General features: G+C 32.1%; 1 protein-coding gene across 16 annotated transcripts in view; it reads left to right on the plus strand.

The window, feature by feature from the left end:
• Positions 1-17,991, plus strand: part of LOC148625347 (ryanodine receptor-like) — a 113,296-nt gene that overhangs the window by 17,665 nt on the left and 77,640 nt on the right. For all 16 annotated transcript variants that reach the window (XM_088568802.1, XM_088568794.1, XM_088568796.1 and 13 more), the window contains 18 exons: positions 4,679-4,750; positions 5,252-5,327; positions 6,667-6,779; positions 7,189-7,379; positions 8,538-8,612; positions 9,537-9,693; positions 10,228-10,395; positions 11,499-11,620; positions 11,995-12,119; positions 12,675-12,739; positions 12,925-13,162; positions 13,625-13,743; positions 14,226-14,359; positions 15,106-15,344; positions 15,779-15,968; positions 16,304-16,511; positions 16,774-16,982; positions 17,461-17,547. In XM_088568802.1, the coding sequence (XP_088424928.1) occupies positions 4,679-4,750; positions 5,252-5,327; positions 6,667-6,779; positions 7,189-7,379; positions 8,538-8,612; positions 9,537-9,693; positions 10,228-10,395; positions 11,499-11,620; positions 11,995-12,119; positions 12,675-12,739; positions 12,925-13,162; positions 13,625-13,743; positions 14,226-14,359; positions 15,106-15,344; positions 15,779-15,968; positions 16,304-16,511; positions 16,774-16,982; positions 17,461-17,547 (2,588 nt within the window). The remainder of the gene's footprint in view (positions 1-4,678; positions 4,751-5,251; positions 5,328-6,666; positions 6,780-7,188; positions 7,380-8,537; positions 8,613-9,536; positions 9,694-10,227; positions 10,396-11,498; positions 11,621-11,994; positions 12,120-12,674; positions 12,740-12,924; positions 13,163-13,624; positions 13,744-14,225; positions 14,360-15,105; positions 15,345-15,778; positions 15,969-16,303; positions 16,512-16,773; positions 16,983-17,460; positions 17,548-17,991) is intronic.

The raw sequence follows: 17,991 nt of genomic DNA on the forward strand, positions 1-17,991 counted from the left end.
AGGAATTTCAGATGTCAGCTTTGGGATCTATACTTAAGAAATTTAAGGGAAAATCCTATTTGGGATCCATACTTAAGGAATTTAAGGAGAAGTCAGCTTTGGGATCCATACTATCTGGAAAGACAGCTTATGTGTAGCACTATGCATATTTGAATACACATGTAAGCCTATGTAACCTATATCAAAAGTTATGACTTGAGCTTCTGCAAACTGGTTAAGTATTTGCCCTTTTTCAGCTGTTACACATATTTTACCCAAATATTTACTCATGTTTTGCTTTGACAATAACAAGTTTATTCCTTTTCTGTAAGCAAATCTAATATTATAGCTTGGTTTCTTTACTTAGGCTCTACAAACACCCACAAAACATCAACATCTTGGTGATAATCTAATTCTCTACAGAAACTAAATTCATAAATTGAATTATAAGCCAGACCTGATGTATCCTTGACAGCACTGCAAACTCTCCAATAAATTCCTCTGTCATGAATATTTTTTTCATATAAAATAATGTCATTTTTTATTTTCATTTGATCATAATTTTTTAACACTATGAGGAGATATGGTTAAGTTATTTATTACATTTTGTAAGTAATGACTTTCTATAAATAATTGATCCATATATTCTGAGAAGTATGCATGGCAAGTGCCAGTTTTTAGGCCTTAGAGGTACTGGGTATTTTTAGTTGTGTGACGGCTTCTGGTTTCTTCATAAATACTCAGTAAGCTACTTGGTTGATAAAGTTGTTTTACCCAGTGATCTAATACACAATTCTCGCTTTTTTAAACTTTGTCAGTATTTTTCACAAAATTAACTCTTTTAAACTCTCGCTGTACAAGGCTTGGGTCTACATTGATACTAAATTTCATCTGTGAGTTCTTTTTTTATGGTGTCTGGATCAGTGTTCTGGGAATTTTTAACATTTTTTGTTTCCACAGGAACTTTCCCACAATTAAAGTCTGCTTTCTGAGCTTAACCAATCATTTCAGATATTCAAGTTTTGTACTTACAAAATTTCCAACACCAAAACTATACTTGTCTAAGGAGACAAAAAGGTGGAATTGTGGAACACTGTGAAGGTATTTTTTCACTTGGAAAATTTGTATACATACTTGTTTTTTTAGGACAAATGACCAGAATTTGTTGGCGAAAATTGGAGTCTAGTCCACAAGTACTTATTATGAATTTGGGCTAGCTTTGTTTTGGAAGATATATAACTTAGTATTTTCCTAAGATTTCAGACTGTAATATTGATTTTATCACAAAATTTCATTGTTTTGCTTGTAATTATATCACCTTAGCTTTTCACCAAGGGACAACTCACAGTACAATACGTTTCACTTAGCCTGTGACATTTATTAATCATGTTTATAATGAAGAAGTTCTAGGAGCGCGAACAGATCAATAGTATATGTATCACCATCACCATTTGATGTTGTTCCCATTAGAGCTAATACAAGTTAATCATTTTTTCTTGGTGTGAACAACTATTTATATATAAGGGGAGACATATTTAAGATTAATCAAGGGTTATAGTGGTAATCAAAGAGTAATCAAGGGAACCAAGGTTATAGTGGTAATCAAAGAGTAATCAAGGGAACCAAGGTTATAGTGGTAATCAAAGAGTAATCAAGGGAACCAAGGCTATAGTGGTAATCAAAGAGTAATCAAGGGAACCAAGGTTATAGCAGTAATCAAAAGAATGTAATCCAGGGACAAAGACCAGACGTTGAAAACAGACATACACAACAAAGAACATAGAGTAACTAAAATCATACATACAAAGTAACAAAAGTAAATGAGCAACTCGGACTCCACTAAAAACTGGGAGCATGGACCAGGTGCACTGGTAGGGTAAGCATCCTCTGCTTTTCTAGAAACACCAAGATATTAGACATACCATTTGTCATTGTCTAGTCTATTATAGCTATAATGTTTTGCAGAATCCATTATTTCACCAAGGTCTATAAATTGGCATTAGACATATGTCAATTGTCTGACTCAGTTGATGAAATTGGTATTTTGTGGTTTTGTTAATATGAATTCATTGTTTTACTGTAGATTTTCAGTGTACTTTAATTCCTGGATATCTATTTGCATAGTTTCTTAAATTTGACTTGGTTTTATGGGTTTCCATTTCAATGTTAAATTGCAAAGTAGAATAAAATCAATGGTTGCTGTGCATTAAGTTTGAGTCAGATTTTGTGGTTGAAACCAACAATTATATCTTCCTTAGTCTGAAATACAAATCATTTTATGTAGTTATCTGATCTCAAGTTGATCCAGTCAATTTTAATGGTGTAAATAGATAAGATCTATTGTCTAACCATGGATTGGATGTTCAAAGTTTTTTCCTGGGATTTTCCTGGTAGATATCGTCAGTTGTTTATAATGTACTGGTCTGACAGAGAAATCTGTTTTTAATAGCTTGTTGAAGACCAGTCAATTCTTGTACTAAACTTGTGAATGTTTTATAGAGTTATACCTATGAGTTTTTTCTTTTTTTTTCATTTATTGGTCTAATAACACCAGCACAATCGCATGATAAATGGGTTCTTACACCAGTCCTTATTGGTGATCTAGGTTTTTTCAATGAATATTTTCCATCTATTGTGTTGGTGGAGCACAGCAGAATGGGTCAGACATTGAATTTCTCTCATGAGCTGAATAGATCACAGAGTTTTGATAGGGACACATGTAAGTAGCTATTTTTCCTGGTCGATGCTTCATTTAACAGGCAATCTATCTACAGTAAGAAAGAATAGTGTCATTATTTCACCAGATGTCATTGTGGTTCAAGAATGGAAAACTGCTTGTGACATTGTCAAAGTTTTTGCTTACATCCTCCATGGTGTTCCATTCTTGAAGTTACAAGGTTATATGAACTATGATATCTTTGAAATGCCTATTGAAGATGAGGTATTGTTTTGTCTTAGATTGATTTGCCAGGGATTAACTTCCATAAACATTTGCTGTTATCAGAAGAAATAGAAATCTCAGAAACCTTTGGGTACAATTTCAGGCTCTCTGAAAAGCTCTGCTCTGAATTTGTTTATCACTTGTGAATGAAATTATTTAATGTATGACTTTTAACCACTAACGCTAGCCAAACCAATGCCTTAGCAGTTATCATCTAAATAGATATTTCAAAAATAGTCCTATAAGTGTAGATGGTTCAAAGGGAAAGAGCTGAGATTACATATTTATAAGGTTATTTAACTTGATTAAAATATCCCAGCATACCTCCACAAAATTAGATGTGCCCTAGTTTACAAAAATTTGAAATAATATTTCCTGAAATTTCTATAATTTCTGTCCTTTTAAAGCAGTTCATGTAGAGAACTTATGTCAGCATTATGTTGTACTTCATGAAATAAATGTAAAAAGATTCTTTTTACAGATAAAGGAAATTTTGGTTGAAAGCACTTGTAAAGTAAAATTAATATCAAAATTGTAGTTTTTATTTTCTTTGATATTTTTATACTATGAGCCAGGTTATTTGGTTGTGTTTAGATCTTGAAACTGGAATGGTTAAAACTATTTCCCAGTTTAATTAGTGCAATTATCTTTTCTGTGTTTTTATATTAATCTCTACACATGACATGTAGGAATATTTTAGCCAATTTATCATAGCTGCAACATTATCAGGGTTCTTCATCATGCCTAGATTATGTCACCATGTGTATGTAGGTATTTCCATACATATATATTTTGTGATACTGCTCTTTACAAAGAGAAAACATTTTGCTAAAATATAGCCAATCTGTTTTATAGTTATGAGCAAGTTGATAAATAGAACAGGAGTGTATAGATTTCCTATGCTAATAAGTTGCCAACTTGTTCAAAATATTGACATGATATTTGAAGTGCCATATTTATGAAGCACTATAACTTTCTGAGTGATGATCTCTTGTTGTTATCTTATATGTCTGGAATAAATCTCCAGAGATTCCTGATTCACTTTAAACAATGCCAGGTGAAGAATGGGTCTGTCATGATGACTGATATGTAAATAATTCACAAGACATAGTTCTTGTTATGTTGTCCTTGAACCATGTCAATTAAGCATTCAGTGTGATCATAAATATGTATTGATCTTTCTTGTCTTGTGAGTTTTTGTTCCTCAGCTTTTAGCTTTCACTTGCCATGTGATAAACAATGAAATGTAAGGCCATTTAGATATGTTATTCCCCTTAGAATTGAATGTGATCTGTACTTTCTTTGTAGGTTCGTATGTCCTTAAGTTGTTGATGAGAAGCCATGGGATTAGGCAGTGCCTTTATTCCTATTAATACTATGTTTTTTGTATTTAATCTGTCTAGTTTTATTCCAAGTAGAAATAAAGGGAAACACAGCTAAAAATTTTTGACAGTTCAGCTTCTATACAAAGCATTATTTATTTGGAATGATATAATATGATTGTAATATGCCTGATAGGAAAAAAATTACTCTCTACATGAGTTGGTGGTATTTTCAAATTACCTTGTCTGTTGGTTGTTCTGCCTGTTTGTTAGAATTTCATCGAAATTATCCTCAATAGAATTGATATGTGACTTAATAAAGATGAGCATACCATTAGTTGTGAAGATTTTGGTTGCTTTTCAAATTAACTTCTTGTACAAGTGGAAGTATACATAGCTCAACAACTTCATGTTCATTTTAATTTATCTTTTGCAGGCAGCCCAATCAGGTCACAGAACGTTACTTTATGGTCATGCAGTATTACTGAGGCATCTTCACAGCAATATGGTGAGATATGAAAAGAGAACTCTTCTAAGAAGTTCTTCCCAATCAATATCTCCTCTTTTAGTCTACAAAATGTATTTGAATCATTGTATTGGATATTTTGGTTAATGAAATTTCTATTCTTATTGGAACAAATGCGATTGAACTAGTCTGCACTATGGAATTACAGGAAACTTGGATGACAGTTTTAGTGTGAATTTTTTTAACTAGAAATGACCTTTTGGGCAATAAGTACAGGTATTAGTGCATAGACTGATCTTTGGCCAGTAAAGACCATTTTACTTTTGTCCTCAATGCCTCGATGAAGTCAGGTTAAGATATTGCTGTAACCATGGTCACTCATGATTTCATGTCTTTACCAACTAAAACTCGGTAAGAATTATGAAATATTTTCGGTCCTGATAAATAAAAATTAAGTGCAGTTGATTGTTATGGTTTTTAGACTACAATAAGTGTTTTATTCAAGTTTAATACCTTGTTAATTGAATGTGTTATTTTTTGTAGTATTTGTCATGTTTGTCCACAAGTTCATCCAATGATAAGCTGGCCTTTGATGTTGGACTTAATGAAACAGCTCAAGGTTTGTTTATTAACTTAGTATTACACCCCTCCCCTCCCACCAAAAGAAATAAAAAAAGAAAAAAAAAGAAAAATTAGTGGTATCTTGCACGTGCATGTGTAAAATATACTTCCAAGGTAGGACTTGGACTAGAAAAAAATAGAAGTGTATATTAAAGGGAAAGTTCAGTTCTTATGAAAAATCATACACATGTAACCAGAAATAAATAACCTTTAATGCAAGTCTGTCAGTTCTTCTTCAGTTTTATGGACTTTTTTCTAAATACTTGTAGATATTGACATGATTTTTGGTATATAAGTTCTCCATGATAAGTTACAGGTCATCTGTACGTTTCGTTCCGCTCTGATGATTTTTACCGAAATTACAGGCCTTGAACTAAGCAAAATTCTCAGAAATAACAGTTTTCCGGAAAACATTTTCCTTACTTTTTTTCTAAATGCTTGCAGATATTGACATGATTTTTGGTATATGAGTTCACAATGATAGATTACAGGTCAAGTTCAACTTCGTTATGCTCCGATGATTTTTACCGAAATTATGGGCCTTGAACTTAGCAAAATTCACAGAAATAACAGTTTTCTGGACATTTTTTCTAAATGTTTGCAGATATTGACCTGATTTTTAGTATAGAAATTAACCATGATAAGTTTCTGGACAAGTTTGTAGTCTGTTTTGTTCTGATGGTTTTTACCGAAATTAAGGGCCTTGAACTTAGCTAAATTCACAGAAATAACCGTTTTTCAGACATTTTTTTCTAAACTCTTGCAGATTATGACATGATTTTTGGTATATAAGTTCACCATGAGAAGTTACAGGTTAAGTGTACGTTTTTTTCCACTGCGATGATATTTACTTTGGATTAACTAAAACTCAAAGAAATCACAGTCTGGAGTTTGAAACTACCATTCTGAGTAATAGAATTTAATTAGAAGATTAAGGTCTAAATCCTAAAAAACATTCTTATTCCTCTTTTTATTGGGGTCCTTCTACATGTATTTCTCTTACAAACTAATTTACTTTAGTATCCAACATGGGGACGTGTGGGGTATGTGAGGGCGCTCACTAAGGTTCTTCAATTTTTTTAATTTAATTTTAATGAACATTATAACAGATTAGTTTAGATATTCATGACTTGCATAATAACTTAGTCTTCTCTTTAAAGAATGATCATTGAGTATGCTTCTACTAATACCCAAGGGTCTATAATACATGTAATGAAAATTAATTATTAGCAATCAATATTTAAAAAAAGACAAAAAAATTAAGATTTATTGCAAAGATTGGACAAGTTTTATATGATTGTAATTAATGTATCTAAAAAATCTTGAATATATTCAAGGAGAGGCATGTTGGTGGACCATACATCCAGCATCCAAGCAGAGATCAGAAGGTGAAAAGGTCAGAGTTGGTGATGACCTCATTCTTGTCAGTGTTTCTTCAGAGAGATATCTTGTAAGTGTCTAAAATTAGCATACAAATTTTAGATGAAAGAGGATATATCAACATATCCACATGTATCTTACCTGTGACACCTGTAAACTATGGTATGTCTGTAATGTATACTAGGTTATTTTCAATATGCAAAGTTTTATATTTTTTTTTCATAGCTGAAGTAGTGTCTTTAATGGCTTGCTTCAGAGAGTTTGGGATGGAAAAGAAAACTGTTACTCTTGAGGCATTATGACTGTTATTACCTTTCGTTTTAACCTTTCAGAACTTTCCATTATTAAGGCATTATGACTGTTATTACCTGTAGGTGAAATTTTTGTTTATGCTTGAATGTATTCCTTTCGTTTAAAGCTTTCAGAACTTTCTAACAGTATAACCTTAATGAATATGCTTAACATAAATTGTACTTCAGCACATTGGAGGAGGTAGTATGGTGATAGCCTCCTTCCAGCAGACTCTATGGACAGTCGTACCCATGTGTTCTGGTGGTATCAGAAATAAATATCTCGGCTATGTATTTGGTGGTGATGTAATACGTCTTTTTCATGGTCACATGGATGAATGTTTGGCGATACCTGAAGCTGGCAGTGACAATGAATTCAGGTTTGTTAGAGTAAAAAGTATTTATATCATCCAGACTCCAATTGAAAATAGAGTTGAGTAGATATACCCCCTGTTTTCAAGCAGGAAGTATATAGTGATCATGCTGTCCATCGGTGTGTTTGTTTGTCTGTTTTTTTTTTTTTCATCTGTCCTTATGTCTGATCCTTACCTCCTCATAAACAGCTGAATATAATTCATGAAACTTTCACACATTTTTTATCACATAATGCCATTGTGCACCTATTTTTTTTTCATTTGAATGACTTTTCAGATTTCCTGTATGTTTTTAGTGACAAGAGTGGGAAGTATCAACATGTGAGCTTTCTCACAATATATATAATTATATACTTGCAGTGTTTTTATGCATTTTCTACTTAACACATGACTCAATTTTTAGTCCTACTGTGTTTTATGGATATTGATATTTCATGTGTTCACCACTGCAGTTTTATTTGTTTATGAATCCCATAGGTAGTTAATGACTCAATGTAAGATTTGCTATATTGATAACATTTAAGTACATACATTTAAGTGCTACTAATGTCTGAATATTTTCTTTCATCTCGGCTCTAATTTTTATGATAGGATCCAATATTTGATTCTTATTTATTATACTATAGTATCCTCAAGAAAAATTTGTACTTTAAAGGTGTTTTATTTGAAATATTCAAAACATAATCATGCCCTTTAGCAGGGTTGAAAATAACTGCTTGCCCATTTGCCAGACATAGTTTAAATAACAGGGGCAACTTGGTCCTTTGAGTGGCTGGTGTGCTCCCCAGCTAAGTATAATGATAATTGGGCAATTTGATATCTTGAGTTGCTTACCCACTTGCCTGGTAAAGTTTACATAATGGGGCAACTGAATCCCTTGAGTTACTTGCCTTTTGAACAATCAAAATTTTAGAACTTAACCTTTCAGTAGTAATGGAGACAGTGACTAATAACTTGTCTTTTTGAGAGTCTTTGGGAGAAAATCATATTTTGGACTACTTTAGTTATTATATCATTAAACCATATATCATTCCCATAGTCTTAAGCCATTATTTTTCATTACAAGTTCTTAAAGAAATACTTCACATGTGTTAAATATGTTTTCTTAGTAAAATTGTGTGAAATATAATATAAGATGATTGTCAATTGAATCTTGTTTTACAGTGCTGTAATGTATGAGACAGGAGCAGTCTGTAGCCATGCTAGATCCTTATGGAGAATAGAAATAATAAGAACTAAGTAAGTAAAAACAACCAATTATCTACAGATAACTATTTTATTTAAATATCACTAGAAAAATTACTAAATTACAGTAACTCCACATAAGAATTTAACGTGAAGAGAGGAGCTAAGAAAAAAGGAATCATAAGAAATTCAACCAGTTCAACTATAAATTATAATTGCACAAATTTGGGATGATTCCTCTGCCTTGTGCACACAAGGTTTTTCTTCCGTGTATCTAGAAAAACTGAGTAGTTATGATTGTACACATTTGGGAGAAAATATAACTTATGCTTCAGCCAAATTGCATAGATATACCCCTGTGAGTTCTGTGTAATTTGCATGGATTTTCACCATTATGTACACATCATAAATTGCAAGGCTGAATAGTGAGCTCAATGTATTAAGTGAAGATTATTATGAAGTTAAAGATTAGTTTGAGGAGATGTTATTATGAAGTTAAAGATTAGTTTGAGGAGATGTAAGGAATTGTGGTCATAACTATGGAATGTTGGAATTACTAGTAAGCAGATCTGAAATTGTTTTTAATACATTTATCAGCTACTTTATCAAGGTTATGAATTCATGCAGTACCTTTGTGTCTCAATTCATATAACCACCTCACATCAGACCCAGATTTACTATAGCACCAATTTAAACATTCTATACAAATCTTAACATACTGAACACTTATTAAAGTAGTGCAGCTGAAGTTGAAATAATACTTTCCTAATATTACAGTACAGCCTGATTGAATATTTTATCATGTAATGCTACTATAGTAGCACTGTAGTACTGTTGGATTTCAGATAAACGAAGATTAGTTTAATGTCACATTGAATTAGTATTATATGTGAAAGTTCAGCAATAACTGACTACGTTTGTTATGTTAAAGTGATCTGTATGGGGTTAAGAGATACAAGTGTTGTGTTAATTTTTCAGGTGGGCTAGTGGATTCGTGGGATGGGGACAGCAGTGTCGATTACGTCATGTGACATCAGGACGCTACCTTGGTGTAACTAGTGACAACCAGGTTGTTACAGTTCACCGACAAAAGGCTGAGGAACAAGCTGTCGCTTTTTTGTTATTTAGCTCAAAGGTAGCTTTCTTATAACACAATAGTAATTAATTGAATTTGCTAATGAAATAAATTTATTTTGTTCTGTCTGGAACCAAGTTTAAGACTTGATTACTTACTGCTTTCCTTTTTAAATCCCTACTTTTAGGGAATGGAGTTGGTTTTCTTTTGATTAAATGACTATCTTCTAATGAAAGGTAGTTAACTAGAAAATTTACCAAGAGATTTTCACTTTCTCTCAGACATGGTTAAAATACTTATGAAATTATAGAAAGTTAAAATTTTCTTATTAATTGACTATGTAAGGAAGTTCTTCAGATGATTGACATACAGTCAAGGGAAGACAACTCTATCCCCTGAAGTTAACTATATCACTCACTGTAGCAATATTCAACAAATGCCATAATAATTTATTTTAGATTTCAAGATTTCAAAAAGTATTACTCAATGTCAAGCTTTGTATTGAAAAGTGTGCAAAACAGTGCAGTCATTTGAGCATATGACTAATAGAAATTTTTTGTGTCAATTTTGCTGACATATGAATATTTCCTACAGGATGATAAGAGACAAACAGAAGGAAGAGAAGATGAGGGGATGGGGACTTCAGATATCAAATATGGTGACTCTATGGTATTTATACAACACACAGAAACTGGTAGATGGCTTTCATATCAAACATACGAGACAAAGAAGAGAGGAGTTGGCAAACTGGAAGTTAAAAAGGTCAGTGAAACCGTTATGGTAGTTGGTATTTATTATTTTGTTATTTTGTTATACAGTTGAACTTCACTCTCTCGAACTTGGATGGCTCCAACACCCAGGATTTCTAAAACATGATTCAAAGTACCAAACTTTTCTCTTATATAATCAATATGAATAACGAACTTGAACTGAATAGTTGTTCTGATAGGTAATAAATCTTTGAGAATAACCCTCACTAATTAAACTTGTCAGCCATTTTATCAGCTTGGGTAATAAAAGGTGTGAAAAACTGAAACCCTATCATTAATCAAAGTGTTATTTTAGTTAATTACAGGTAATGTTCAAGTCATCACTAATTAGGTAGTTTTAATCAAACATACTACTGATTGAAGTTCGAGAAAGTTTGCATGATGAAAGTATCAAAGAAAATTAGATGAAAACAATTTATTGACCAAGAAACTCCTCGAAGTGTAAAGTTTTTTAAAAGCTAACACAGCACTTTAAATGTCTACAAGTCAGCATAACTTTCTGAAAGCAAATGAAATTTATGCAAGAATTAACAAAACTTTGCAGGAAGAAGCAATTTCTAACAATAAATTCGAATTCTGACTGGCAACGAAAGAAGTCCAGAAATCTACAAACTTTGATTTCTCAAACTACCAATAACTGAAGCACATTTCAATGGTTGGTTGGAGTTTGAGCTACCAAGGTTTGACTTTATATATCACTGATACAATGTGATGAAAATGTCAGTATTTGTTTAAGCCAAATTATTGAGTTCAGCATTGAGATATCAAAGATACTTAAGCAAAAGTGGTTCAATAAAAATTGGGTCACTGAATTTATTTCTCAAGATTAACTTATTGCATACCTTCTTTTTTGTGGATTCTTTTTTTGGCATTTTAAAATTACAATTTAATTTTGCTTCCTTTTTTTTTTTTCATGACATACACTTTGTGTAGCACATTTTCAATATTGAAGGCACCTATTCTTGATTTATTTTAACATTTTTTATTCTTTTTTACATAATAAACAATAATAGATAGCTTGGCAAAAATAAGTTGGTTTTCAATAGTCTTGAAGGAGGACTGTAACTTTGATAGAGTATTCTTTTATTTATCTAGGCTGTGATGTTGGTAGAAGGCCATATGGATGATGGTTTCACTCTTTCCCGTGCCCAAGAGGAAGAATCTAGATCAGCAAGAGTCATTAGAAAATGTCAATCCATATTTAACAGATTTAATAAGTATGTGTATTGTTAAATCAAAAATTAAAATCAGCCTAGGTGCTGTCTTAAGATCATGTTAATCTTGCAGGCTGATGAATTAAACATTTTTTTGCAAATTTTCTTAATACTATGGCAATCATGCTCAATTTTAATTTCTTTTGAAATATTACCCTCAACATTGTTACAATTGATAATTTGAAATTGTACAATTATGTTATATCAAGTCTTCTGTTTAAGACAAAGTTTTGAGTCATTATTTTTTCATATTTGTTCCATTTTATATGGTTGACTTAAATTAGAACACACTATGTAGTTGCTTATTGGCAGTTTGACTGAAAGTGGCTGTCAATGTTTCATTACTCATAAATCTGACTGTGTTGTTTTATTTGCAGAGCTTTAGATGCATTAAAGACAGAGGGCAGAAATAGTCATGCATGGGGTAGAATTAGTCTTTCAGAAGTTTTAAAGTGCCTTGAGGACCTCATTGACTATTTTGCTCAGCCAAGTGAAGACGAAGGTAAGTTGTTCAATCCTAACCCTTTAGGCTTAGGTGAATTTGTTAAGGAATATTGGAAGGTATAAAAAGATATGCTTGTTTTCCATTTGCCAGTACGAGCTAACTTCACTAAGTCTACTTTTTGTTCATCTGGTACGTCCTCTGAGAGGAGTGACTAGGTATGAACAGGCCTTTGTGGAAAGCACCCATGGTCTTTGCAAGCTTGTGCTATTATTCATTGTTGCAAGTAATGAAAGTTGTTCTGCTTTGAATATTTTCTCTCAATTAGACAAAAGGATATCATACATACCTTAATTCACCACCTTAGAATGGTTTGCATGTGCCCTTTCCTATATCAGATTAAATTTGTGAAAACAACATTTAGTTGAGAGTGGATTTGATCACATAGTAGAATTGTTACATACCTTGTGTATTTTATCATTTCCCCATGTTAAAAAGACATTTTTGTTGTAGTTTTAGACTACTTTTTAAACAGTAATTGTGTTATTTACTATTTAACTTGTTTTTTATCCCAGTGTCAGGAACTATTCTAATGCCAAATATTTGCCTTTACAGAACATGAAGAGAAACAAAACAAATTGAGAGCTCTCAGAAACAGACAGGACCTTTTCCAAGAGGAGGTTGGTATCATGTAAACAATTTAAAAAAGAAATTATGCCTTGGTCGTCCTAGTTTACAGAAAACTTCTGGAAAAGAAAATCTTTGCATATAACACTTTCGTGAAATATTGCTAAGCTTGTTGAATAAATTTGTGTTTTCTGTATAAAATAAACATATCAAAAGATTGAAAAAAATCTTATTACAGGGTATGATTGCCTTGATCTTGGAAACCATTGACAAATTCATCCAATACAAGAGCAGACGACACTTTGCTCACTATGCTGGGGAAGAGGCAGCCAGTAAATGGGACGACATATCAAGCTATTTATATCTTTTACTTGCTGCCATGATCCGTGGTAACCGTGCCAACTGTGCCCAGTTTGCTCAATCATATCGACTAGACTGGCTTGTCAGTAGACTTGAGAGTCAACAGTCTTCTACTGGTTAGTGTATAGATCTGTGTTCTTGGTATGGTTAATGGAAGGATATGTTAAGGTTTTTTAATTCCTTGTAGGTGTAAAACAATTGTGGTATTCAACATTTGTATACCTGATTAAAAATGTGAGCTACTGTAATGTATATCTAGTTTGTAATGTCTTCTTAAAAAAATACTGCTGAAACCATTTTTGTGTTGATTACAACTTTAATGTCAGGTATTTACATAAATAATCTCTCTTACATTTTGTTTTATGACAAAGTGTAAAAATTCTATGCAATCAACTTATGAAAGTAAGATTTATTTATCAAATTTTCTTTAGAAATGGCATCCAGACCTGTATATTTAGACATTCTGTCCTCAAGGTCTGTTACTGTCTAATTCTATGCTGAGGTAAATCTCTAGAGGGATTATTGTGGTTTACCTATTCAGTTTACTATTTCATGATTTGTTTAATTTTAAATTCTAGGAGTATTAGATGTGCTACATTGTGTACTGATTGACAGTCCTGAAGCACTGAACATGATCAAAGAGAAGCACATCATAACAATCATATCACTTATAGACAGAGCAGGCAGGGATCCTAAGGTACAGTTAAATCACTTATAACCCGTCATGAGACCCATAAGCATGAGTATGACTAAAATTATAATGAGGATGGATATGGTGAATATGTCAAAGAGACAACAACCTCACCTGGATGAAAAATGTCAGCTCAAGGCCTTGCACACCAAAAGCATTGGTATTTCAGAAAGACAGCAGGCAGGGATCATAAGATTTGTACCCCTAAATTATCTTTACTTTTATTTTGCAGAATATTCTGAACAATGGTGTATTTATAAAAAACCATGATTTTTACACATGTGACCATTCTCTCTCCACCAACGTAAAGAATATGCTCTTGCCATTTGTGAAGATAGGCAGCTGGCCACTGATATTGACTTCAGATTTCTGTCTTTCTTCATTCTTTTTTTTATACCCTCTTCATTCTTTCAAGTACTAATTGATTACAATTTCATTAATAGGTAGATATCCAAACTGTATATACATATGTGTCTATATCATTGTAGGTGCTAGATGTATTAAAGTCCCTGTGTGTAGGTAGTGGTGTAGCTGTTAGAACCAATCAGAATCTTATCTGTGATAATCTCTTACCTGGAAAGGACTTACTGCTGCAAACCAAACTTGTTGATCATGTTGCAAGGTATCTTAGTAACTGCTCAGTGTTAGACATCTAACAAAAATACCTAATAATACCGTCACTAAGTGGGTAGTGTAATGAAATCACTTCATACCCTCACTCAACAAGTGGGTAGTGTAATGAAATCACTTAATACCCTCACTCTAAAAGTGGGTAGTGTAATGAAATCACTTTATACCCTCAACAAGTGGGTAGTGTAATGAAATCACTTTATCCCTCCATCTCTCAATCTGTCTGTTGGTCCAAATTTCATCACAGATATCTTGTAATCATACAGATGGATTGATTTCAAATTTGGTATGGAACCTTATCTAGATGAGGCATACATTGTAAGTAATGTTTGGTTGCTGTCAGATATCAAATTCCTGTACTAGTGGGGGTGTACTTAGCATGACAACACATGCAATCTAATGTTTTGTGTTGAAATGACAACATTCCATACAATTTGGGTTATGCCTTGTCAAATGGTCCTTTACTGCAACCAGAGTAGGTTAGAAACCTATTATGCAAACTTCTGATTTTGACCACAATAAGATGGAAGTTGTAGAATATTTAAAAAGTTATAACCCCATTTAAAACTAATCATTTATAGACCATCTTTAAAAGTCTTACATTAACTGTTTATATACATTATATCTTGATTAATTTCAGAAATATGCTGAAAATAAAAAGAATTAAAAGCATTTTTACTCATCAATGTTACAAAATGTATTGAAGCGTCTTTTAAAAATCACTGCACTATATTTCAGTATAAAGCCAAACATATATGTGGGAGTATTAGATGGCTCTGCCATGTACAAGAAATGGTACTTTGAGCTAGTAGTGATACAGTTTGAATCAGCCACACATCTGCCACCTGTACTGAGAGTGGGTGTAGCCAACACCAATGGATATGTGCCCTACCCTGGAGGAGGGGAACAGTGGGGAGGAAATGCTGTAGGAGATGATCTCTACTCATATGCATTTGATGGAGCAAATCTATGGACAGGTGTGATTTAATTTGAATTTTTGTATCTCCTTGAAAAAGTGGTGTTGACATCTGATTTTAGGTGTTTTTACATGACGAAAATGTGCATAAAAATCAACTATATATAAACTTAACAAGTCTTGAAATTTTCATGTCTGCTATATTACTTCTGTCATGTCAATTGACCTATGTTCTGTATAGATTTGATATAAAATCGAATAGAATACTACAGGGGAAAAAAGTATCCAGATGCTGTTGTGTCAGCTCCATCAATATTGTAATGTTAAAATGTAGTTTAAAGAAATTGAATCATTTAAGAGGAAAGAGATACTTCAGAGGGATTTATTATGTGTGCTGTCATAACTTTATAGGCTAAGATTACAGGAGAGCGATTTTCAAGGAAGATTTTTTATCGCCATAAACCTGCTTCTAAAAGGGCTGTCTTTTTTTATCAGGTGGAAAGCCAAAACAAGTAAGGAGGAGTGGACACCAATTAGAACATGGAGATGTCATTGGTGTTTGTCTTGACCTTTCTGTACCACAAATAACCTTCACCTTGAATGGTATCAAGGTCAGAGGTATTTTCAAGGACTTTAACCTTGATGGACTTTTCTTCCCAGTAGTGTCAATGTCAGCCAGAGTCAGGTAGGTCAAAGTTCAGATATTTTATATTATTTAAGCTCAATCAAAAATAGTATAAAAGGTTTTTTTGTGCTGTGATACATTCTTTTGATTTCAACCAGGTCATGCCTATTATGAAATATTAGTACAATTGTTAAAATGTTTCTTACAACTTGCATGTCATAGTTGAGCAGAAACAAATTACTGAAACATTATGACTGAAAGTTTGAACAATTAACTTATATAATGTATATACAGTTTTTATGTTAATCTATGTACATGAACTTTAGCTTTGACAATTTTTTGTTGTTTTTTTTTTCACTTCACTGCCAATTTCTCATGGATTTTATGTGTTTCAGTTGTCGTTTCGTATTTGGGGGAGATCATGGTAAATTTAAGTTCAGCATCCCAGATGGACATTCTCCAGCCATAGAATCAATGCTTCCAAAAGAAAAACTCAAACTAGAGCCATGTTTCTGGTTTGGTGAAATCCATAGGAATGTCTTCTATGGTCCAACAGAAGTAGAATATACTCCTTATGTGCCAAAACCTGTTGATACTGCAAATGTAAGCCTTTCTTATCTTGAAAGTACCATCATTTGCAAAAACAGAAACCATATACTCAGTTTTTTTGTTTTTGTTTTTTTTTTTAATTTCAACTTTTAGCCATGAATATCACTATAGGATTTATCTTGTGTTTATAGAGATGAAAAACATTTTATTAGAACATTCATGAAGCATCGTTCAGAATAATGCATTTCGTAAGAAAAAAATTATTGTTTATATAAACTTTGTTTTGAGTAGCTCATTTGAGATTTTTATGTTGCAGATTCAGCTTCCAGCTTACATTGAAAATGTAAGAGACAAGCTAGCTGAGAATCTCCATGAGATTTGGACTGCTAGTAAAATAGAACAAGGATGGTCCTATGGTGAAGTCAGAGATGATCCAAGGAAAAGGAATCCATCAATTAACAACTTTGAGAAAGTCCCCATGACAGAGAAGAAATATGTCATTACTGTTTCTTTTGAAACATTAAGGTATGAACCACCTGCTTTTGATATAAGTAATTATGAAAAATAAATTATATAAGCAGAATATGAAAAACATTTGTATAATTTTTATTCTCTCATTCAAAAAGTTTTAATTCTTCAATCCATACTTTTGTCTGTATTTCCATTTTAAACTCTTTACAATCTTTCATTAGAATTTGACCATACATTTACATATTTAGTCTTTTGAAAAACCTTGAGCCCTATTGTTTTAATGTGTTATAAATCAATAGTCAAGGTCACATGATCAAATTTTACATATTGAAAGGATATCTTGATTTGTTTTGTTATAAATCTCCTTGAATCAGGTATTTAAAAAAAAAAGCATTTTCTACAATCATTTAAAGTATCAGGTATATATTTAGTTGTTATACTATTAATATATAATTCTTAATTAAGTTATATAGATGTAAAATTTTAATTAGAAACACTAAACCAGAGTAAGATTTACTTTATATTTCTATAGAACACTGCTAGCACTAGGTTACCACATCAGTATGGACAACCAGAAGAAAGAAAACAACAGACTGAAAACACTCAAACTTCCTAACAAGTATGTCAGAATAGTGTGTGGAGAATAGTTATTAAGCATATGAAATGCAACATTTGTTTCAAACTGTTTCAGTTTTTTTATAGCTTTAGTTTTGAACTATTTTTCAATTTACCAAAGGAAGAAAGTGGAAAATAAATATTTGAGTACTACCGAATAGTTCTACAATGGTTTCTCATTTCTTTGGAACAGAATCAAATGAATAGCAAAATATTTTTATTTTGTAAATTTCTTAATTTACAAGTGTAGTTAAATATCGTGCATTTTGATCAGTACCTAATATGTAAATTTTATTTCTATGAAAAAAATATTTATAAATGAAATCCACCATGTTCCTAAGCTTAAAGCAATGAAGAATCATTAAACTAAATAGTTTGATACCAATTTATTGATTTAGAATTTAAGTTATTACTAAAATAGACCAGAGAGCTATTTTCTATTTCAAAT

The sequence above is a fragment of the Perna viridis genome, chromosome 2 (genome assembly GCF_037379345.1).
Source record: "Perna viridis isolate PV_CMFRI_1.1 ecotype Kerala chromosome 2, ASM3737934v1, whole genome shotgun sequence".
Taxonomy (NCBI): Eukaryota; Metazoa; Mollusca; class Bivalvia; order Mytilida; family Mytilidae; genus Perna; species Perna viridis.